Source organism: Panthera onca, chromosome F2 (genome assembly GCF_046562875.1).
Source record: "Panthera onca isolate mPanOnc1 chromosome F2, mPanOnc1 haplotype 2, whole genome shotgun sequence".
Taxonomy (NCBI): Eukaryota; Metazoa; Chordata; class Mammalia; order Carnivora; family Felidae; genus Panthera; species Panthera onca.
The window spans coordinates 41,097,151-41,121,071 of record NC_138356.1 but is presented as its reverse complement, the minus strand read 5'-3'; the positions used below and the strand labels follow the sequence as shown (position 1 = coordinate 41,121,071).

Below are 23,921 nucleotides of genomic sequence, written 5' to 3'. Positions count from 1 at the left end.
ATCCTGCAACTTTGCTGAACTCATGGATCAGTTCTAGCAGCTTTGGGCAGAGCCTTTCAGGTTTTCCATGTAGTGTATCATCATATCATCTGTGAAGAGTGAAAGTTTGACTTCTTCCTTGCCAATTTGGATGATGCCTTTTATTTCTCTATGTTGTTTGATTTACTGAGGTACAACGTCCAACACTATGTTGAATAACAGTGGTAATAGTGGACACCCTTTTCATGTTCCTGACCTTAAGGGGAAAGCTCTCAGTTTTCCCCCATTGAGGATAATATTAGCTGTGGGTTTTCATGTATGGCCTTTGTGATCTTGAGGTGTGTTCCTTCTACCCTGACTTTCTTGAGGGTTTTTATCAAGAAAGGATGCTATATTTTGTCAAATGCTTTTTCTGCATCTATTGAGAGGATCATGTGGTTCTTACCCTTTCTTTTATTAATGTGATGTATCATGTTAATTGATTTGTGGATATTGAACCACCACCACAGCCAAGGAATAAATCCCACTTGATCATGGTGAATAATGCTTTTAATGTGTTGTTGGATTTGGTGGGCTAGTATCACGTTGAGAATTTTTGCATCCATGTTCATCAGGGAAATTGGTCTGTAATTCTTTTTAGTAGGGTCTTTGTCGGGGTTTGGAATACCAAGGTAATGCTGGCCTCATAGAATGAGTTTGGAAGTTTTCCTTCCATTTCTTTTCTTTTTTTTCTTTTTTCTTTTTTTTAGAATAGCTTCAAAAGAATAGGTATTAACTCTTCCTTGAATGTTCGGTAGAATTCCCCTGGGAAGTCATCCAGCCCTGGACTCTTGTTTGTTGGGAGATTTTTAATTACTGATTCAGTTAGTTTACTGATTATGGGTCTGTTCAAATTTTCTTTAAAAATTTTTTTAATGTTTATTTATTTTTGAGAGAAAGAGAGATAGAGAGGAAGGCAGAGGATCTGAAGCAGGCTCTGTGCTGACAGCAGACAGCCTGATGCTGGGCTCGAACTCACAAACCATGAGATCATGACATGTACCAAAGTTAGGTGCTTAACTGACTGAGTCACCTAAGTGCCCCCTCAAATTTTCTACTTCTTCCTGTTTCAGTTTTGGTAGTTTATGTTTCTAGGAATATGTCCATTTCTTCCATATTGACAATTTGTTGGCATATTAATTGCTCATAATGTTCTTTTTTATTGTTTGTATTTCTGCAGTGTTGATTGTAATCTTTCCTCTTTCATTCATTATTTGGGTCCTTTTTCTTTTTGATAAATCTGGCTAGAGGTTTATCAATTCTGTTAATTTTTTCAAGCAAACAGCTCCTAGTTTTGTTGATCTGTTCTATTGTTTTTTCGATTTCCATATCATTGATTTCTGCTCTAATCTTTATTATTTCCCTTCTTCTGCTGGTTTTGGGCTTCATTTGCTATTGTTTTCCCAGATCTTTCAGTTGTGTGGCTAGGTTGTGTTTTTGAGACCTTTCTTCCTTCTTTAGGAAGGCATGGATTGCTATGTACTTCCTCCTTAGACTGCCTTTGCTGCTTCCAGGGATTTTGGACTATTGTGTTTTCATTTTCATTGGCTTCCATATACTTTTTAATTTCCTTTTTAATTTCTTGGTTAAGCCATTCATTCTTTAGTAGGATGTTCTTTAACCTCCAAGAATTTGTGGTCTTTCCAAATTTTTTCTTGTGATTGATTTCAAGTTTCATAGTTTTGTGGTCTGAAAATATGCATGATATGATATTGGTCTTTCTGTACTTGTTGAGGGCTGATTTGTGACCTAGTATGTGATCTATTCTGATCTATTCTGGAGAGTATTCCATGTGTACTGGGAAGAATGTGAATTCTACTTTAGGATGAAATGTTCTGAATATATCTATTAAGTCCATCAGGTGCAGTGTGTCATTAAAAGCCATTGTTTCCTTGTTGATTTTCTGCTTAGATGATCTGTCCATTGCTATAAGTGGGATGTTAAAGTCCCCTACTGTTATGGTATTATTATCAATGAGTTTCTTTCTGTTTGTGATAATTAATTTATATATTTGGATGTTCCAAGTTGGGGTCATATATATTTACAATTGTTAGATCTTCTTGGTGGATAGACCCCTTAATTATGACATAATACGTTTCATCTCTTGTTACAGGCTTTGTTTTAATATCTAGTTTGTCTGATGAAATATGGCTACTCTGGCTTTCCTTTGACATCCATTATATTATACGTGAATTTTCAATTTTTTTAAATTTAATTCTGGGGCGCCTGGGTGGCTCAGTCGGTTAAGCGTCCGACTTCAGCTCAGGTCACGATCTCGCCGTCCGTGAGTTCGAGCCCCGTGTCGGGCTCTGGGCTGATGGCTCAGAGCCTGGAGCCTGCTTCCGATTCTGTGTCTCCCTCTCTCTCTACCCCTCCCCCGTTCATGCTCTGTCTCTCTCTGTCTCAAAAATAAATAAAACGTTAAAAAAAATTTATAAAAAAATAATAAAATAAAATTTAATTCTTTAAAAAAAATTTTATTTATTTATTTTTTTAATGTTTATTTATTTTTGAGACAGAGAGAGACAGAGCATGCGCTGAGCATGGGAGGGGCAGAGAGAGAGGGAGACACAGAATCGGAAGCAGGCTCCAGGCTCTGAGCTGCCAGCACAGTCTGATGTGGGGCTCAAACCCATGAATCATAAGATCATGACCTGAACCAAAGTTGGACTCCTAACTGACTGAGCAACCCAGGGATCCCATGAAATTTCTATTCTTGTGGTCTTAAAAGTGCTATAACTATTCCATGAATAGTTACTGATATTTTCTTCACTTCTGAAAAATCAATTAAGATTGTCATATAGAATTTTATCAAGTTGAAGCCACTTTTAAATTGCTTTCTTAACATTAAAATGTCTCTTAACCTTTGTCATAATGTTTAGAAGAACCAAATGACATCTTTTTTTAATCTTAGAAATCACGTTATCCCTTTTAATGTTTCTTTTCTTTTTTTAGTATAATTTATCGCCAAATTGGCTAACATACAGTGTATGCAGTGTGCTCTTGGTTTTGGGGGTAGATTCCCATGGTTCATTGCTTACATACAACACCCAGTGCTCATCCCAACACGTGCTCTCCTCAATGCCCATCACCCGTTTAGAAGCCGATAATGTTAGGGCACCTGGGTGGCTCAGTTGGTTAAGTGTCTGACTTTGGCTCAGGTCATGATCTCACAGTTTGTGGGTTCGAGCCCTGTGTCAGGCTCTGCACTGGTGGTGAAAAGTCTGCTTGGGATTTTCTCTCTCTCCCTCTCTCTGCCCCTTACCCACTTGTGCTCTCTCTCCCTCTCAAAATAAATGAATAAACCTAAAAAAAAAAAGAAGCTGGTAATGTTATAGCTTTCAGATATTCTCAGAAAAATCTCATCTAACTACAGCCACAATTTAAAGCATCAATTTACTTTTATCAATGTGTTAAATTATATTATACATTGTTTCTTGAGGAAATGTATTTTAAAAGATAAATAGTTAATATTCAGGCGGATATTTATTTATTTATTTATTTATTTATTTATTTATTTATTTTAATGTTTGTTTATTTTTGAGAGAGAGAGAGAGAGAAACAGAGTGTAAGCCAGGGAGGCACAGAGAGTGAGGGAGACACGGAATTGGAAGCAGGCTCTAGGCTCTGAGCTGTCGGTGCAGAACCTAACACGGGGCTCAAACCCATGAACCACAAGATCATGACCTGATCCCAAGTTTGATGCCTAACCAACTGAGCCACCCAGAGCGAACTTTTCGAATGCACCACGTTAAAAGCTCAGGTCTTATTTAGTGATTGTACAAATGAAAACGTCACCTTTTCTACAAATTCTGCAACATTGTTTTTTCCTTACAACCTAATCTGATTTTTGCTTTCTTCCCCAGTTTAAGGCCAGTCCTCCTGCTGTGACTTTCAAACTAACTGGAGAGACAGATGGCATATTTCAGATACAACCGGATGGACTTTTGTATCATAACAAAGCCCTGGATAGAGAAACAAGAGCTGTTCACAAACTCCAGGTGAATTGAAACCAGACACAGGAATCTAACTCCAACCTCTCTGAACATCTTTTATCTTAGAAGAATCACTGGCACCTGCATCTCTTTCACAGAATCCTGTTACGGCTCTCTTGACATTAATGTCATGCTTTGCAAACCTCATTTGACAATTTTTTACCAACTACAAAGGGATACCCCTTTGGGTATGGCAAAGGTACCCCTTTTCTTCAGGCTTTTTAACCAGAGTAACCCAATTTAAATTGCCAAGGCCCTCAGAAAGCATTGCTTGCCCATGCATGGCCATGCTCAAGTACCTGGATCAAAACCAAGCCAACCCTTCTCTGATATTTCGCTGGTATCTTCCTTTGGTTGTTGTGTGGGTTCCGGATCCACAGAGAAGGCAGCATCAGTGCTAGGACAGACCTCCTGTGGGCCTTGCAAGAAGCAGAAGTAACCAGTGGTCAGAGGATCTGACTGAAGATAACTTCTCCCTCTTTGTCCTCCTTAGTTTTTCATGGTTTGTAGCTGAATACATGGGAATGGCAGAGAACTAATTGTAGGAAAAAAAGAACAAGCAAAAGCTTCCTGTCTGGTAACTTCTATTGGCTTTGCAGGTTGACCACTAAAATGCTCTGTAAGAGGACATGGCACTTCCACAGCCTTAAGGGTCAAAGTGTTCTTATCTAACTGACTCCAACTATTTAGAAAAGAAGCACATCCAGTGTCCAGTATACCCTACTGCTGGAAGAACAAAGTCATGATTAGCCATATTTAACGGATAGGGTCCCTGTTTTAGTACCTCCCAATATAGGGCTTTTATGGGTGTCTTTCACCCCTATAGTCACAAGGCTATTGGATCTTTGATGTCTAATTTCCTTCAACTGACTTTTGAGTGTGTGATATGAAGTTCAGACTCATCACGGTGGTTTCCTTTTCCTTTCTACATCAGGTCTCCACCCTGGATGCTTATGGAGCCACAGTGGAGGGCCCAGTTCCCATCACCATAGAAGTGAAGGACATCAATGACAATCGACCCATGTTTCTCCAGCCAAACTATGAAGGCTCAGTAAGACAGAATTCTCGTCCAGGTAAAAGGCAGGAGTCTGGAGATATTTATGGAAAGATAGAAGAATAGCAGGCAGGAGGAGCAGATTTGTATGGCTAACAGCTGCGGCTATCACTCATTAAGCACTTCCTGTCATATTTAAATTTCACAACAGTCATCTAGGAGTTAGTTTATTATCTCCATTGCTCTAAGACATGGTTTCTCAGCTTTGGCACTACTGACATCTTGGACCTGATAATTCTCTTTTTGTCAGGGGCTGTTCTGTGCATGTTAGGATGTTTAGCAGCATCCCTGCCATCTACTCACCAGATGCTGTTAGCAACCCCTCTCCCCAAGCTGTGACAATAAAGATGCCTTCAGACATTGCCAAATGTCACCCGGGGGACAAAATCTCTCCAGTTGAGAACTATGATTCTAGAATGAGCTTTAGAACACCTTAGAGCTGGGAGCACCTGGGTGACTCAGTTGGTTGAGCATCTGACTCCTGGTTTTGGCTCGGGTCATGAGTTCATGGTTCGTGGGTTCAAGCCCCATGTTGGGTTCTGCACTGGCAGTGCAGGAGCCTGCTTGGGACTCTCTCTCTGCCCCTTTCTGTCTACCCCTCCTCCACTTGCTCTCTGTCTCTCTCTCTCTCTCTCTCTCTCTCTCTCTCTCTCTCTCAAAATAAATAAATAAATAAATAAATAAATAAATAAATAAACAAACTATATAAAAAAAGAATACCTTAGAGCTCTAAGACACTCAAGAATACTCTAGGGAAGTGAGCTCAGTCTCTTACATTCTCCCAGAAATCTACACGTTTATGGTCACTGCTGGCTCCCAGTTCTTTTTCTTCTCTTACTTGCAACTCCTGCTTACAGTCCATCCCTTCACCATGCTTCTACCCTTCATTTACATTAAAGCCCCTCATCAAGGCATTATTGAAGATTTGGGGAGATGAAGGAGCATTATATCATAATATGAATATGAAGAAAACAAATGTGAATATTAGACTTCTGAGTTTTCATAAAGACTCTTGGCCATTTCCACCAACTCAATGTCAAGTTTCCCTCTGTGTTACTTAATCTTGTATCTCTTTCTTCAGTGCCACTTCTAATAACTCAGGAAGAACATTTCTTCCACTTTATCATGTGCAGCAATTTCACTTTCTGTCCCTGAGACCACAACCAAAGACTCACTTATGAATTCTGCTAAATAAGAATCTTCTTTTTTTTTAATTAAAATTTTTTTAATGTTTTATTTATTTTTGAGACAGAGAGAGACAGAGCATGAGCAGGGGAGGGACAGAGAGAGAGGGAGACACAGAATCGGAAACAGGCTCCAGGCTCTGAGCTGTCAGCACAGAGCCCAACGCGGGGCTTGAACCCACAAACTGTGAGATCATGACCTGAGCCAAAGCCGGACACTTAACCAACTGAGCCACCCCGGCACCCCAAGAATCTTCTGAGTCTTACCCTTTCTCTCTTCACCAATAGGGTCTTCTAGATCAGTGGTTCCCAACATTTTTGGTCTCAGGGCTCCTGTGTTCTTTTAAAAATTATTAACAACTCCAAAAATCTTTTGAATATGTGGATTATATCCAGTGATGTGCTGGTAAATGTTTAATAGCTATCTTTCTGAGGGGAGAAGCCCTGATTTGTAACATTTTCCAATTTCTGTGGTATAAATACTCCCAACATGGCTTATTTTAAGCTACCAGTGGTGTTAATAATTGGTTCACAAAGTTTCTGGAAATTCAACCATTGGCTTTCAAGAGCTGGCTCTAGGACATCACTGATTATCAATATTTACCATATTAGAAATTTAAAAAATTAATTCATTGTAAGTAATAATAAACATCTTAATGAAAATAACTTTTTAAGGACAAAAGGAATTATTAAGAATAGCTTTGTTTTAATCTTTGCACATCTTTTTAATAACTGGATTAATTAACTGAAAGCAGTTGGATTCTTGTGTCCTTTTCTGCACCCATTCTGTTGCTATAGGCTGTTTTAGTTGAAGCATATGAAGAAAAACTTGCCCCACACAGATACGCAGTTGAAGAAGGGAGGAGTATTGTAATAGCATCCTCAGATAACTGTGGATATTCTTTGATACTACACCAGAACTCAACAAGTGGTGGTTTCTTAAAGGCTGGTGACAATGTGAAATCTGAAACTATACCAAAGCCTTTTTTTTGATACTCCTTTATGCTAAAATCCATCAAATTATCTTGTGCTTGACTGGATCTTTTACATGTGCATGACTCCATCAAACCTAAAATAATCTCAAAGACCCCTACAAGTCCCTGGACCATATTTCAAGAAACCCCATCCTAGGGGAAGGAAGCAGAGTAAAGATTTATTTCCCCACTGGTATAAATTATGGTACCTTCTGCCATCCTATTTCTGCCTCTTAGAAGATAAAAGTGGCTATGGTTGGTTTGGATTTCAATTAACATATTTTTCTTCTCTGGATATGTTTTGTTAAACAGGAAAACCCTTCATGTATGTCAATGCTACAGACCTGGATGACCCAACTACTCCCAATGGTCAGCTTATTTATGAAATTATCATCCAGCTTCCCAAGGTCAATGATGTCATGTACTTTCAGATCAACAACAAAACAGGGGCAATTTCCCTTACCCTAGAAGGTAAGTCAAATGATGCCCTCATAAGACTGAGTCAGGAAGAGGGACGTAGATCTGTGTTACCCTTGGAGACATTTCCTTTTCTCTTCTCTCCTACTTCTCATAGGATCTCGGGAATTGGATCCCATTAAGAATCCTTCCTACAGACTGGTGGTCTCAGTGAAGGACATGGGAGGCCAGAATGATCATTCCTTCAGTGACAGCACATCTGTGAACATTATGGTGAAGGAGAATATTTGGAAAGCACCAGAGCCTGTGGAGATTGTAGAAAACTCAACTGATCCTCACCCCATCAAAATCACTCAGGTAGTGCCCAAGGAATGTCTCCAGACTACGAGATAACTTTTTTTTTTAGTTTATTTATTTATTTTTGAGAGGGAGAGGGAGAGAGGGAGAGAGAGAGAGCGCAAGCAAGGGACACAGACACAGACATGGACACAGAATCTGAAGCAGGCTCCAGGCTCTGAGCTGTCAGTGCAGAGCCTGACACAGGGCTTGAACCCACAAACTGCGAGATCATGACTTGAGCCAAAGTCGGATGCCCAACCAACTGAGCCACCCAGGCACCCCTCAAGACAATGAGATAAATGGCCTCACTTTGTAGAGGCCCTCTGTCATGGTCTTCACTGATATATTTATTGGGTACATTTTTACATAGCATAATTATAAAACAAACTAAATAGACAAAGTCTCTGGCCCTGAGTCTCTGGAATTTATTAGTTTATTATCATGGATAAACCCTGGACTTTACCAACTTGGATTCAGATACACACACATACACACACATACACAAGCTTTAAAAAAGAATTGTACTCACCTTCCCTTCCAAGTAGATACTACTAATATACATGATTTGAATAGGAGTTGCAAATATTTTTGAAAGACTGCTTCTTATTCTTGTGAGAAAATCTCTATCCGATAGACTCATCCCATCAGAGACTGAGGGACAGACACAGGACTGGCTAAGAGTAGGAGTCAAGTAGGCAACCTGTACTCTTGGAGACCACCCTCCTGCGACTCCATCTCCTATATGTGCCTCTACTCTTCATTCAAATGTCCCCCCTCTTCCCACTTCTGTGGTTGGTGCTCTCACCCTGGGTCCCCTCCTACCTTAGATCCTGGAAATCCACCTTCAGGTCCACCCAGATCTGATATTTTCTGTAAGATCAGGGGGTTCCTTGACGTGAAAACTGTGGGTTAGTGAGAGAGCACTAGATTTTGAAGCAGATAACCAAAACCACATGCCCCTCCATTATTTTAATGACTGATCATGAATAAGCCATTTAACTCCTCTGAGCCCCAGCTCCTCTTCAGTAAAATGGGGATAATAATACCTCTCTGGTTGTTGTGAAGAGTAACTCAGCAACAGTATTTGTGAACATGGATAAAAGGTTTTAATATTATGCATCTCAGTCTGTAGTTACCCTAAGATATTTTTCTGAATGATGTTGTTAAGGGGTCCTGGAATGGCCCATCCCATCATACCTATTGTCAATCTTAAAAGGATTTTTATTTATTGAAATATTGAATTAATGAACTTCACCTTCGGGGTGAAAAAAAAGAATGAAAGCAAGAGATATTCTGCTTTATCAGCTAAGAAAATGTGTCAGGACTCACAGCCATGCAAATTTCAGACTTGGGGCCTTTACTAAAGTCTTATTTATTATGTAGGTTATCCCCACAAGGACTTAGAAATGCTAAAAAGAGCACACGTGTTTGTTTGTTCTCAGGGCTGTCAATGTAAAGAAATTCGAGGTGCTGCACCTAATACCCAGGCCTGGGGAAAGTGCTTTGGGTGTCTTGAGACCCAGCAAGAAGAGTAGAGGGAACAGCTCAAGAGAAAAGAAGTCAGACTGAATTTTTAGGACACAAGGGGAGCTCTCTTAGAACCAAGAACATGGTCTTTGGCTTGACAGGAGGGTGGTGTTTAAACAGCTAACAAGGGGCAAGGGTGGTTCCTTGATACCCTTCCCGAGCTGGTCTGAGAGAATAGTTTAGTCTGGAAATTTCTCATAGCCATAGAGAAATTTCTCATAGCCGTAGACATTGTGCCCTGGTTTCCTCACTTATACAATGGGTATAATAGTCTCTACCTCTCCACCTCATGGGGCTCTTTGAAAATTTAATGAAATCGTACATAAGAGTGTTTAGAATTGTGTCTGGCATGTGGCAGATCCTCTGTAGGTGTTATTATAAGTATTAGAATGTCAGAGAGGCCAGGCTGTGTCTCTAGCAAGTTGACTGATCTTACCATTCAGTTTATTTTTTGCCAAGTTGTTTACGAACAACACTAGGAGTTGGCAGTTATTCTTGTCTTTGGAGTCTCTAAGACTAAATATTTAGGGGATGAATGTGCTTTATTTATGTACTATTTGTCTTACTTAAATAATGGCATGGAGAAGAGTTTAGAGTGTCTCCTACTGCTTTTATCATCGCCATTGTTGAGTTTCAGAAACTTGTCCTATGTCATGGATTTGTTCGCAGATAGTACCAGCTGCAAAGTACATTTTGTTTCTTGAACTAATGTTTCATGGATATGAAGTCTCCATGGTCAGACCTCCAAAGGAGCAACCCCCAAATTCTTTAAAGATTCACGAAGACCTGCTTTAGAGAAGAAAAACACCCCTGTGTGCTTTTTTTGAGCAATGTAACTTGGTAAAACAAGAAAACAAAAGGCTTAATTTTGGTTGAGTATGAAGTGGTTCTAGGAAAACACAGACATAAAAACAAGATCGTCAGAAATTTCAAATTGAAAACCGGAAAATTGTTTATCCCTTTCCGGTTCTCTTGGTCCTGATATATCTTTTCTCGCAATTCACTCTGGGCCCTGTAGGTGCAGTGGAATGAGCCAGGTGCACAATACTCCTTAGTTGAAAAGGAGAAGCTGTCAACTTTACCGTTTTCAATTGACCAGGAAGGAGGTATTTATGTGACTCAGCCCTTGGACCGTGAAGAAAAGGATTCGGTGAGTAAGTCTGGGAGGAGTTTCACAGGTAGCAAGACGGAGTCCAGTGCCTACGGACAACTAAACGCAGAATCGATTTTACATAAAAACAACAACGACAACCAGAGCCCCAAACCGTGTTCTGGACCCCAGTATATTATTTCTCTCAAAGACATGAGAGCACACCCACAGATCCAACTCATTTCATTTTTTCTCGTCTTCCAGCTCTAAGTAAATTGAAAATAAAGGGGTAAATCCAAGCTGTTTCCTCTGCCTTTTAAAGGGGATGATGGAGGAGTCCTGTCTTAACACTGATCTTCCTGTTGTAGTATGTTTTTTATGCCGTGGCAAAGGATGAGATGGGAAAACCGCTTGCCTTCCCACTGCAAATTCGTGTAAAAGTGAAAGACATTAATGATAATCCACCTACATGTCCCTCTGCGGTGACCGTATTTGAGGTCCAGGAGAATGAAGATATAGGTAAGAAAAGAGAGCTGTTCGAAGCTGTGTAACTCTTCACCATATATTACCTCTGTAAGCCCTTTCTCCTCTCTACCAGGTGGTGGGTGGGCAGGTAAGCCTGGTCGGGGATCGGTTGTCCATGTCTACACAGCGCAGAGTTTGAATACACTTTGGACTCCCATAGGTACAGTATTTTGGCTCAAACGTATGTGGGTGGTGCTCTGAAACTGGAGCTTTTATGACTACGACCACCACTATATTGCTCCTACTACTGCCCATTTACTACTACCAACTACCCCTATTATCATAACCATTTATGGATGCCAGGATCCTGTATACATATATAAGGTTATCTCATGTACAAGGTTGTCCCATCAATTCTTATTTGCCCTTCTGACAATCCGATAAAATCTCGTCAAACTTGCTAAATGATTTAAATGATCATTTACATCCAATGTCAGATACCTTACAATAAGTAAGCACTACGAATGCAAGTTGGCTTTTGACCCTTGAGTCTCCCTCTCTAGGAACCAAATAATTGTTCAGGAAGATGGTAGATGAAGCTCAAGTCCTACCTATTTTTGTCCTTTCGTTCTCAATTTGCTTTGTTTCTTTTCACTGTGTTGAATGATAGCTTTGGTTTTGTACAGAGGACAACTGCTAGGAGAACATTATGATGTCTGGGAGGTTTTTTTTAGCTTTATTTATTTTTAGAGAGGAAGAGAAAGAGCACATGCATGGGAGGGGCAGAGAAAGAGGGGGAGAGAATCCCAAGCAGGCTCTGTGCTGTCAGCATGGAACCCAATGCGGAGCTCAAATTCACAAACCACAAGATCATGACCTGAGCTGAAACCAAGAATTGGATGCTTAACTGACTGAGCCAACCCGGTACCCCTGATTTCTGGGAGTTTTAGGACTTCCCTGGATTTGGCACACTGCTTGTCTATTACCCCATGGTAATGAACCCATTGGTTGAACAGGCTGGCATTTCTTTCTTCTTTCTTTCTTTCTTTGTTTCTTTCTTTCTTCTTTCTTTCTTTCTTTCTTTCTTTCTTTGTTTCTTTCTTTTCTTTTCTTTTCTTTTCTTTTTCTTCCTTTCTTTCTTCCTTTCTTTTTAATTTTATTTTTTTAATTTATATCCAAATTAGTTAGCATCTAGTGCAACAATGATTTCAGGAGTAGATTCCTTAATGTCTCTTACCCATTTAGCCCATCCCCCCCTCCCCCAACCCATCCAGTAACCCTCAGTTTGTTCTCCATATTTAAGAGTCTCTTATGTTTTGTCCCCCTCCCTGTTTTTATATTATTTTTGCTCCCCTTCCATTATGTTCATCTGTTCTGTGTCTTAAAATCCTCATATGAGTGAAGCTATATGATATTTATCTTTCTCTGACTGACTAATTTCACTTAGCATAATACCCTCTAGTTTCATCCACATAGTTGCAAATGGCAAGATTTCATTCTTTTTGATTGCTGAGTAATACTCCATTGCATATATGTACCACATCTTCTTTATCCACTCATCCATCAAAGGACATTTGGGCTCTTTCCATACTTTGGTTATTGTTGACAGTGCTGCCATAAACATTGGGGTGCCTGTGTCCCTTCAAAACAGCACACCTGTATCCCTTGGATAAATACCTAGTAGTGCAATTGCTGGGTCATAGGGTAGTTCTATGTTTAATTTTTTGAGGAACCTCCACTGTTTTCCAGAGTGACTGCACCAGTTTGCATTCCCACCAGCAGTGCAAAAGAGATCCTCTTTCTCGGCATCCTTGCCAAAATCTGTTGTTGCCTGAGTTGTTAATGTTAGCCATTCTGACAGATGTAAGGTGGTATCTCATTGTGGTTTTGATTTGTATTTCCCTAAAAGATACTTTCTTTAAATTTTATTTATTGAAATAAAATTGTTGTTGCCTGAGTTGTTAATGTTAGCCATTCTGACAGGTGTAAGGTTGTATCTCATGGTGGTTTTGATTTGTATTTCCCTGATGATGAGTGATGTTGAGCAGTTTTTCATGTGTCGGTTGGCCATCTGGATGTCTTCTTTGGAGAAGTGTCTATTCATGTCTTTTGCCCGTTTCTTCACTAGATTATTTGTTTTTTGGGTGTTGAGTTTGATAAGTTCTGTATAGATTTTGGATACTAACCCTTTATCCGATATGTCGCTTGCAAATACCTTCTCCCATTCCATCAGTTGCCTTTTGATTTTGCTGATTGTTTCCTTTGCTGTGCAGAAGGTTTTTATTTTGATGAAGTCCCAATAGTTCATTTTTGCTTTTGTTTCCCTGCCTCTGGAGAAATGTTGAGTAAGAAGTTGCTGCAGCCGAGGTCAAAGAGGTTTTTGCTTGCTTTCTTCTTGAGGATTTGGATGACTTCCTGTCTTACGTTTAGGTCTTTCATCCATTTTGAGTTTATTTTTGTGTATGGTGTAAGATAGTGGTCCAGGTTCATTTTTCTGCATGTCGCTCTCCAGTTTTCCCAGCACCATTTGCTGAAGAGACCATCTTTATCCCATTGGATATTCTTTCCTGCTTTGTCAAAGATTAGTTGGCCATACGTTTGTGGGTCCATTTCTCGGTTCTCTATTCTGTTCCATTGATCTGAGTGTCTGTTTTTGTGCCACAGGCTGGCATGTCTTGAAATGTTTTTGTCTGTTGTTTTGTGCAAGATTAGACTGCCACTCCTAGGGCCTTGCTGTCCTTGTAAGCAGACCCTCCTATACCTTGTGGACCTTCTTACCATTTTCTTTTGATCTTTCTACTCTTCTTGCTACACATTTTTGGCACAGTGGGTGCCGTTCTGGCAGCTTGATGAGTACTGCTCCTGTGGCTTATTTGCTCAATACTCATAGTTTTGTTTTGTTTTTTTTCTTTTCTTGCTGTCAGGAGTCCTATATAGATTACCTATTGTCTGCATGTTCTGCTCGGGTCCTCTTTTTTTCATTTATTCTAATTCTTGCTGCAGTAGGAAGGGTTAAATGACAGCTTGAAGGATTTTAGTTAATTATAAGGAAGAATCTTCCAACAGTGACAGTTGTGTAAGAATGAAATGTATTACAATAGCCAAGAAATATTTGTGGCATCGCCCTTTTTGAAAACCTCCCAAGTTTCTGGTCTGTGATGCTAAATGAAGGCAGAGGATCTTTGAAGAACTTTCCAGATGATCACTCAAGTTTCTTTGTTTAGGGCCTAACATTTAGTGTATTAGTTGTCTATTGCTACATAACAAATGTCCCCCAAACTTCACAGTTTCAAACAAATGTTTATTATATCAAAGTTTCTGTGAGTCAGGAATCAGAGTGTAGCTCAGTTGGGTACCTTTGATTCAGAGGGGAAGCTTGGGTGTGGGGGGCAGTGAGAGCTCGAAAAATGGTGACCAAGATGAAAGTCAGTATTTTTATAATCTAATCCCTGAGGTGACATCCATCATTTTACCATATTCCATTCATTAGAAGTGAGTCACTAGGCCCAACCCACATTCAAGAGGTGGGGGTTACACCAGGGCATTAATATGGGAGAGGTCATTGGGAACAATTTTAAAAGCTGCCTACCTTTGGGAAGAGGATAGTACTAGCTTTCTGAGACTGGTGAAGAACTCATTGTTGGTAGAATAAACTGTTCAGGGGCCCAGGGGATATTTGCTTCTCTAAAGGTGAGAATTTATTTTGTAGCTATATTTCACAAGGTGTCAAACAGTGGATGTAATGGGCCAGGAATTCTTATAAATCAGCACAGATTGAGTCTGTTCTCTATATTTAGCGTAAACAAAGATTTGGTATCTTTAGTGTCTTTTATTAGCCAAAATCTCATAGGACTCATGTCCCCAAGTTTTAGCAATGCCAATATTAATTCTGAAATCCCACTCGTTACCAAGTTCTATGTGCTCATACAGGAAATTTCGTTTCTCGTCAAAGGCCCACCTCCCTGCCCCACCGGCCTCAACTATTTCTGAGTGTCCCAAGAGATGCTGTATATACCTCTGAATCAATTCAGGCTGCCACCTGCTCCTGGCCTTTGTCACTCAGAGACATGGCCCTCCTTTTACTTCTGGCCCACCCAAAACATTCTCTGCTCCCACTAAGTAGCATCCTCTGCTGGAATTTCCCCAGTCACTGATGTTGATAGTCCTCATGGTGACTCTGACAGCTGGAATTTTCCTGTGGGGTGGGAGAAGAACAGTGTCCTCTGTGTTACACTTACTTGCTGAGAGGAAAGGTCCAAGACAGGGCTGCTCAGACCACAAAGGATCACAGAATTTAGTAAGATACTCTTTCATTCCAACACACATATTTTTAAGGGCAGATGTATGCCACAAAGGTGACTTGGTCATAATGGACTCAGAAATAGCAGCTACTGCCATATTAGATAAATATTTGCCTATGCCTTGTAGATCATAATGCCCCCTCCCCAGCCCATGAGACACATCTACATGTGTCTGGTTCCATTATAGACAAAACATGCATACTTCTCTACCTCTCCTGTCAAAAAAAAAAATCCCTAAATTTCCACGTAAGTCAGTTGATGCAGATTGATTGGGGAAGGGGTGAAACTTAACTCCACAACTGGGATGTATTCAAATTTTAGCCCCAAGATGGAACTTTTACTGCATGTTGAGAAACCCACAGTTCTCGTTTCACAGGGCAAGACGATCCAGAACCTATTAGAACTCACTCAGAACTAGAGGGAGCAGTGAGTCATAGCCTCTGACTTCTGGAACTCCCTGGACCAAAACACTCACCAGCATAAAATACATGGGGCTATAAACTGCACCAAGGTGGGGGATGTGTGCCTGTTCTTTGCCCTGTGTTATCTTTGGGGTGGGGTCAGTCTCTGCAACCAATGCATAAAGTTGCTTAGAAGCAAGCCACAGTTGGCTCAGCCTTGTTTCGTTACACCATTTGTCTTGTCTATTAGTGTCCAAGGGGGGCCATAACAAATGACCACAAAGTTGGTGCCTTCAAACAACAGAAATGTATTCTCTCACAGTTCTGGAGGCTAGAAGTCTAAAATCAAGGTGCCAGCCATGAGAGAATTCTTTCTTGCCTCTTCTAGCTTCTGGTGGTTCCTGGCATTCCTTGACTGCTTAAGGCATCACTCTAGTCTTTGCCTCCTTCACGTGGCCACCTCCTCTGTGCGTGTCTTGTGTCTTCTCTTCTTCTAATAAGAACAGCAATCACTGGATTTAGCCTACTCTAAATTCAGGATGATTTCATCTCAAGATCCTTAACTAATTACATCTGCAAAGACTCTATTTCCAAATAAGGTCACATTTGAGGTTTCAGGTGGACATGAATTTTTGTAGGACACTATTTGTTATGGGCTGAATTGTGTCCCCCCTAAAACGCATATGGTGAAATCCTCAGTATGTCAAAGGGGAAATATTATTTAGAACTAGGTTCGTTAAAGAGGTAGTTAAGTTGAAATGCTTCCATTAGTGTGGGTCTTAATCTAATATGAATGGTGTCATTCTAAGAAGAGAAAATCTGGACTCGGACATGTACAGAGGACTGGCCATGTGAAGACATGGGAAGATGGCCATCTGGAAACCAAGGAGAGAAGTCTTAGAACCAACCAACCCTGCTAACATCTTGATCTCAGATCTTTAGCCTTCAGAAACTGTGAGAAAATAAAGTTCTGTTGCTAAATCTATCCAACCTGTGGTACTTTGTTACGCTGGCCCTGTCAGACTAATATACTGCTCGATGTGCTACGCTATGGAAAGAGTGAGAGGAACCAAATAAATCTAAGAACTTTAGTCTGCTACTCAAAGTTATTTACAGCACTTTCTAGGAAACTGCTTATCCACTAAAACCATTTTTAACAGATTAAATAGATTAAATAGAGCCTGTAATGGATGGATTCCCTTTATTCCTTCTCCACAGGTAGCAATATTGGGACTTTTATTGGCCATGACACGGATGAAGAAAATACTGCCAACAGTGTTTTAGAATACAAAATTGTGGATCAAATTCCCAAACTTCCCAAGGAAGGACTCTTCCTGGTCCAAACCTACTCGGGAGTGGTCCAGTTGGCTGGGCAGTCCTTGAAGAAGCAAGACACTCCGCAGTACAATTTGACAATAGAGGTGTCTGACAAAGGTTAGTATCATGTTCACTGTCAAAAGTGAAATACTGTTTTCCTTCCAGTTGCGATTTGTTAAGCTGCTCTAATGCCTGGGTGTATTACAGAATGCCATTTGAGAGTTCTTCCTTCCTTTATAAAACACACATGGAACATAGAGGGAGTTGGCCCAACATGGTAAAGGCCAGAGTTACAGTTCAGGCATCAGAACCATTAGACCACAATACAAACCTAACCTTGAATGGAGGAGAGAAGGAAAGAAGGCTGGTGGGAGTACCATAGAACATTAAGAGTAAAAAAAAAGGAAAAAATGAAAAGTTGGCCAAGGTCATTGAGGAGTCCAAGGTTAGCCATCAAAAGAGTCTATGATCTCCTTGAACATGCCTGCCTTGGCATGCCTGCCTTGCTCGGTCACTGGCTGGGGCAGCCCGTGGGAAGTGAGGCCTCAATGCAAACGTGCTGATGGATTTCAAAGCACAGCAGCGGGGCCATTGTCAATTAAGTTCCCTGTTGTTGGAAGTCAGCAAGGCACGTTCTCATGGCTGCTGTGATCACGAACCAGCCTGTTAATTGTATTTTTCTATTCTCCCTTTCAGACTCCAAGGACTCTATTGTATGAAAATGGGGGAGCAATACACTTGGGGGCGTTCTGTTTTCTCTCAGCTTCCAGTTGGCCATGTGACATCACCAGGAGACATTGTTCCTTATTCCCGTACAATTTCAAAGCAAGTGGTTCTTAATCTTTGTCGGTCCCAGGACCCTTTGAAACTCTGATGAAAACGGTGCATTCTCTAAGAAACGCACACATTTTCAGACAAGTGTGCATAGACATACAAAAACACATGTATTCATAGCCAGATTTATTTGAGGGGCACACACACTCCTAGGTTAAGAATCTTTCTTTGAGTTAACTAGCACCGAATGTCACACGACCAATAGTTCAGTAACTGTTGAGCTAGGAGTCATAGATTATATAGGTACAGAGAAGAAGAGAGCATCATTTGACACTACTCTTCACCTTTCCCCCTTTATATGGATATTGATATACTGAAGAGAATTAGGGTTCAATAGGCCTCTACTACAGACTTTTTGGAAGTTAGTAATTTGGCAAATATTGAGGGCCTGATATATGTCTAGCATTATGTTAAGAGGTACAACAGAAGTGAGTATAATAAATCATCCCTTCCTATGATGAATTAACAGTTTCACGCCTTTAGCCATCCGTTCTTTTGGCAAATAGTTATTGAGCGCTTACCTTGCATAAGATACCATTCAAGGTACTGAAGATACATAGATGAATAAGACACAGTGTCTGTCCTCAAGGAGCATTTCATGATAAAGGAGATGGACATGTGAATAAATAAATTACAAGAAACATGCACAAGGTAGCCCATGAAGGCAATGAGTGACTCAGTGGAGGGAGAGGGCAGGTAAGGCTTTCTGGAAGGGGTTTCATTGAACTGAGTTTTGAAGGATGAATATGACAAGTTATAAAATAGTGCAGGGCTTATAGAGGAGAAGAAATTCCATCTGCAAATGCATTGAGACCTGAAGCAATTTGAGGCTGCAAGAGCATAAGGTGGAAATCAGATTACAAATTCTCTGTGTTCGTGAGTACATCTATATAGAAAATGTGGACCAGATCATGAAATATATTTATTCATAAATATATACGTGTGTATGTGTGTTGTTGGAATGAAACATTCAATTGTACACTACTCTAGCCTAGAGACTAGGCTTAATTAACATAGCTTTACATAAAATCCTGGCTCACTGTTGGCCCAACTTGAGGTTTGTGCAGAGCGAGGAGCCAGCAAATTCAGGTCCTGAGACCACCCCTCCTCCACCCTCCCTGCACCAGCCCCGCCCCCCACCACAATGCTAGCTATTCTTGTTGTCTGCAAATATTCCAGGGACTGACCCCAGCTTTAATCAGCATCCATCATTATAGTTCGAATGTTATTATTTCACAAGCCTGGCCTCATGTCCGGTGCTTTGAACACCATTTATGCCTGAGTGTTTGTCAGGATCCTAGCAGCAAACAGTTCCTCAAAAGGAATAACCAAGAAGAATTTAAAGAAGGGGTTATTTGCAAAGGTTGAAGGCAAGGTTAAGGAAAAGCAATGGGAGGTGTGAAGCATAATAGACGGCCTGCCTTCCACGGAGGCGGAGGCGGGGTGGGAAGGGGCAAGGGAAGGGAACATTCCCGGAAGGAGCAAGACCTGTACTTGTACCTATAGGAGAGGCTGCTGGCAAAGGGGAACTGCCCCCGACTTCTGTCCTCCCACCCCTCCTCCCATCTCCTGTCACTGCTGCCATTGGCAGCACCCAGGGTGTCCGTCATGTAGTTAGTTTCTGAGGTCAGCCTCCCAGGACACAGAGCAGGGTGAAGGGTGGAGAGCAGACAGAGAGAGCAAAGGGAGCACATGGATTTGAATCCTGGCTCAACCACTAGTTAGTGTGTGACCTCGGTTAGCTTATCTAGCTTTTCTATCCTGTGGTGTCCTCATTCGTGAACTAAATGAGAATGATGATAGTACTTACGTCATGAAATTAGCTTGAAGATGAAATGAGTAATGCTGGTAAAGCACTGATAACAGTGCTGAAGATTTGTGTTGGGATAAGAACCTCAGTTCTGTTGTTATTGACATTTCATTCATTCATTCATTCATTCATTCATTCATTTATATTTAAGAGAGAGAGTGCTCTCTAGTGCAAGTGGGGGAGAGGGGCAGAGGAAGAGAGAGAATCCCAAGCAGGCTCCACGCTCAGTGCAGAGCCTGACACGTGGCTCGATCCCATAACCCTGGGATCATGACTTGAGCCAAAATCAAAAGTTGGATGCTCAACCGACTGAGCCACCCAGGTGCCCAGTTATCAACATTTTATAGAAAAACTAACTGAGGCACAGAGTCCTTGAGTGACACACACCAAGCTCTTACACATCTGGTAAGTGACAGAGTCAGATTTTAACAGTGGGACTCCAGAGCCCTGAGTCTTAGCCATTATACAACATAATATATCATGGCTTAGAACCATGGGGACCCCAGAAAAGAAAGTTGTTCCTCACTCTGGATATTTCCCTGGGCACCCCATTCCCATCTGTATTCTGTGCTCCTCTTGGACCTAGGTTGAACCTGCTCTCTCTGACCAGATATTTGAATAGTCAAACCCACCCTCAAAGCCTGTGTTATTTCCCAAAGGGTTCCATGAGCTACCTCTGACCCCCCTCACCTCCTACAGGCTGGGTAGCCAGGCTTTTTGGAGAGGGCTAACTGTAACACTTCCTCCCTCATTTGGAGGAAAGGGAACAGGCACCCGACTTTCCCACCATAGAGGACAGAGAAGCAGGATGGTAAGTACTGGAAGTGTTCAGAGAAGGAAAGAAAGCTAGCTGGGCTACTCAGGGCAGGCTTTCTGGAAAGATAGTTTTGCACTAGGCTTTGAAGGCTACGGTTGGTTTCTTCACAGGAAAAAAACCCAAACTGTCTTGATCAGGACAAGCCTTACTGAGGAGGGGGGATATGTTCCATGTGCCTGGAACGCCCAGAGGAACTTCTTCCAGGGCTTTCTCCAGCCTCCTTTTGGTGACCTGCTTGTGGGTACAGGTGGGGAGCAGAGAATTCTGTTTCCACAAAAACTGCATGTCAGTAGCAGAATTCTGGCTGTGGCTGTCACTTGCCTTGCCAATGTTTTTCTTGCAGATTTCTAATATTAATGCATGATTTCTAACGAAAAATTATTGTCATATGACTTTGCCTTTCAGATTTCAAAACCCTCTGTCACGTGGAGATCAATGTTATTGATATCAATGATCAGATCCCCATCTTTGAAAAATCAGATGTGAGTAGTTTTCATCTGTTTTTTCTTTATTTTGTTCATATTACTTGGCCCTTACTTCTGCGATAAAGACACTGTAAGTAGTTAGGAAAAATTCCAGACTTTAAAGGTAGCTTTAGGCAAACTGGTAACAAACCCAGACACCATCCTCAGTGGAAATCTTCAGGGAACAATAGCATTCACTGTTATAGTATATAACAGCATTTATAAACAGAATTTTATAAACTTCTACCAATGGCTCATTTCTTCCAAGGGCTTGCTTAAAAGCTGCACCCGCAATCTTTGTCAAATGGAATGGAGTTGAATGGCTAATTGCAATTTGTCATTATATATTGTGTGACAATAAATGGTCTCAGACCAGCATTTTTAGTCAAAAATGTGATGTTTGGAATATTGGCACTTTCCACTCCTTTTGCAATAATTGGGTAAGAGAAAGGAGAAGAAAAACTAACCTCTCGGTTAAGCTCAAGAAGGATGTGCTTAAGACATTTGCAAGAATTACGAAAATTGGTCAGAAAAAGCAGGAGAAAAAGGATCAGTAGAGAACGTCAAGAAAAATATTTCACATATTTTGATTTGGGCTTTAAACTTGGGTGGTTTTACCACTGCTTCCCTTAAAAGGGATGTCTCTCTTTATTCTAGAGCAGAGGGAAGCCCATTTGACTAGATTGTTAGGTCATGTTTGAAGTCAGTTATGGGACGGTCCAGAGCCCTGTGATGATGATCACAAATCAAAATAGGGACAAGGCTGTGACAAAGAAAGGGAATTGATGTATGAGAGGGTTTGGGGCGGCAAGAGGTGTGACTGAATATAACTTGTGTAGCAGGCACTGGGGCTACACAAGCATGGGGTAAGGAACCCCTTCCTTCTCAGTCTCCAGGAGCCCTTCCTTGTGTTGTGGTTTCCTTCTGGTCCATCTGGACAGTGCTTTCACACTGAGGACAAGAACACCCTGCTTTGAGAGTTGGAAATACAAAGTGGGCTCTTGAGAGAGTGAGTGGGCTTCTGTCATTGCCCCAGTCCTCCGCCTGGGCCCTGCCTATTACCATCTTTAAGATCATGATGCCGAGAGAGATGATCGGGGGATTTTCAGTGGACATGGTCTAGGCCAGTGAGTAAGAACACAGGCTTTGGAACTGGACAAGCATGGGCTTGAGTCCCAATTCTGTGACTCACTAGCTGTATGCTCTTGGGTGGGGTTTACCCTTCCAATCTTCTGTTTTTCTGTCAAATGGAAATGATAATATAGCTACTCAATGGAGTGTTTTATTGCTTATCTTTATTGAGTACTTATGTGCCAGGCATTCAGGGGGTTTACATGCTTTATCTCTCTCAATCCCCACAGCAAGCAGGAAGTAGGTCCTACTATTATTTTCATTAGACAGATGATCACCTGAGACGTAAGGAAATTAGATGACTTGCTTCCAGTCACCTGGCTCCTGAGTGGCAAGCCTAGGATTCATCCCCAGCCTGTTTGACTCCAAAGTTCAGGCTCTTACCCTCTATTCCTTGGTGGATTACAGATGAACTAAAATAACGTATGTAAAGTGCCTGCCACAATTTAGGTATTCAACACATAGTAGCTATTTATTTATATGATCACTAGTATAATAATTTCAGTTAGTAAACATATTGGATGTGAGAAGGGGAATCTATTTTAGAGTCCTACCAGTAGCTCTGAGACCTGTTTCTTGGTGCAATGGACATCAGTCTACAAGTATGACTGAAGTCAAAATCAACTGCACCAAATTTATCAGTAGGAAAACATGCTCGGTAAGTATTGATACAAACTATGACGTGTGTTCATTGTGAAACCAAAGAGACAAATTTGCCCTTTGGCAACTGTGCTTGATGAAGAGGACATTCTCATTTTCTTCTCCTATTTTTTTTTTTGTTGTTGTTAGTATGGAAACCTGACTCTTGCTGAAGACACAGCCGTTGGGTCCACCATCTTGACCATCCGGGCCACAGACACTGATGAGCCATTTACTGGGAGTTCTAAAATCCTGTATCGTATTATACAGGGAGACAGTGAGGGGCACCTGGGGATTGACACAGATCCCCAAACCAACGCTGGATATGTCATAATTAAAAAGGTAAATAGCCCCGTTAGTGGAAGTTTTCTTTTTGATAAATCAAGTTACTTAGGACGGTGTAAGGATCTATGAGCAGAGGTAATGGATTAGCAGTGACCTTGCAGGTGTAGTGAGGGACTCCTAGAGCACTCAGTCATTCTCATCCACAGGAAAGACAGAAGGCCAAGATTCTAGTTCTGCGTCTGTCACTAACTCAGCAAGTAACCTTTGTGGAGGGAGGGAGGGTTGCCATAGAAGATATATAAAATATAGGATAAATGATATTTTAGAATAAGGGTATCCCATGCAATATTTGGGACCTATTCATACTAAAAATAATGTTTGTTGTTTACCTGATATTCGAATTTAACTAGGTGTTCTATATGTTTATTTGTTAAATCTTGGGAGTGGGGAGGTTTTGCTTAGGGCTTTACTTTGCAAGTGTGGGATGTTAGACTGGATGAGCCCTATGAGCCCTTTAGGCCGTAGACCCTCTATTCTAATGTGTCATCCATAGATTCTTCTTTAATAATGACTGGAAATTGGTATATCTCCTTCCAAGGTTTAATAGACAAGTTTATCCTTTCCTCCTATCCTTCCTGCCAACCCCCTACTTTCATCTTTTATGATATTGCTGAACTCACTGGCTCTCACTTTATCTTTCCTTCTGTAAGGACTGGGAAGTCTAGAGCCAAAGTCTAATTACCATAGTAGCTACTTCTTTGTACAGGATCTTCCCATCCCTTCTTCATTCTATTCCCATCCCACAACTGACCTTTTTTCTCTATGGCTGCCTCATCTATGCTTTAGAGCATGTAAATAG

General features: G+C 41.0%; 1 protein-coding gene across 4 annotated transcripts in view; it reads left to right on the top strand.

The window, feature by feature from the left end:
* Positions 1-23,921, top strand: part of CDH17 (cadherin 17) — a 70,307-nt gene that overhangs the window by 27,391 nt on the left and 18,995 nt on the right. For all 4 annotated transcript variants that reach the window (XM_078441963.2, XM_060610908.3, XM_060610912.3 and 1 more), the window contains exons 4-12: positions 3,885-4,019; positions 4,948-5,086; positions 7,538-7,696; positions 7,800-7,999; positions 10,527-10,658; positions 10,967-11,117; positions 16,984-17,199; positions 20,949-21,025; positions 22,928-23,119. In XM_078441963.2, coding sequence (XP_078298089.2) covers positions 3,885-4,019; positions 4,948-5,086; positions 7,538-7,696; positions 7,800-7,999; positions 10,527-10,658; positions 10,967-11,117; positions 16,984-17,199; positions 20,949-21,025; positions 22,928-23,119 — 1,401 coding nt within the window. The remainder of the gene's footprint in view (positions 1-3,884; positions 4,020-4,947; positions 5,087-7,537; positions 7,697-7,799; positions 8,000-10,526; positions 10,659-10,966; positions 11,118-16,983; positions 17,200-20,948; positions 21,026-22,927; positions 23,120-23,921) is intronic.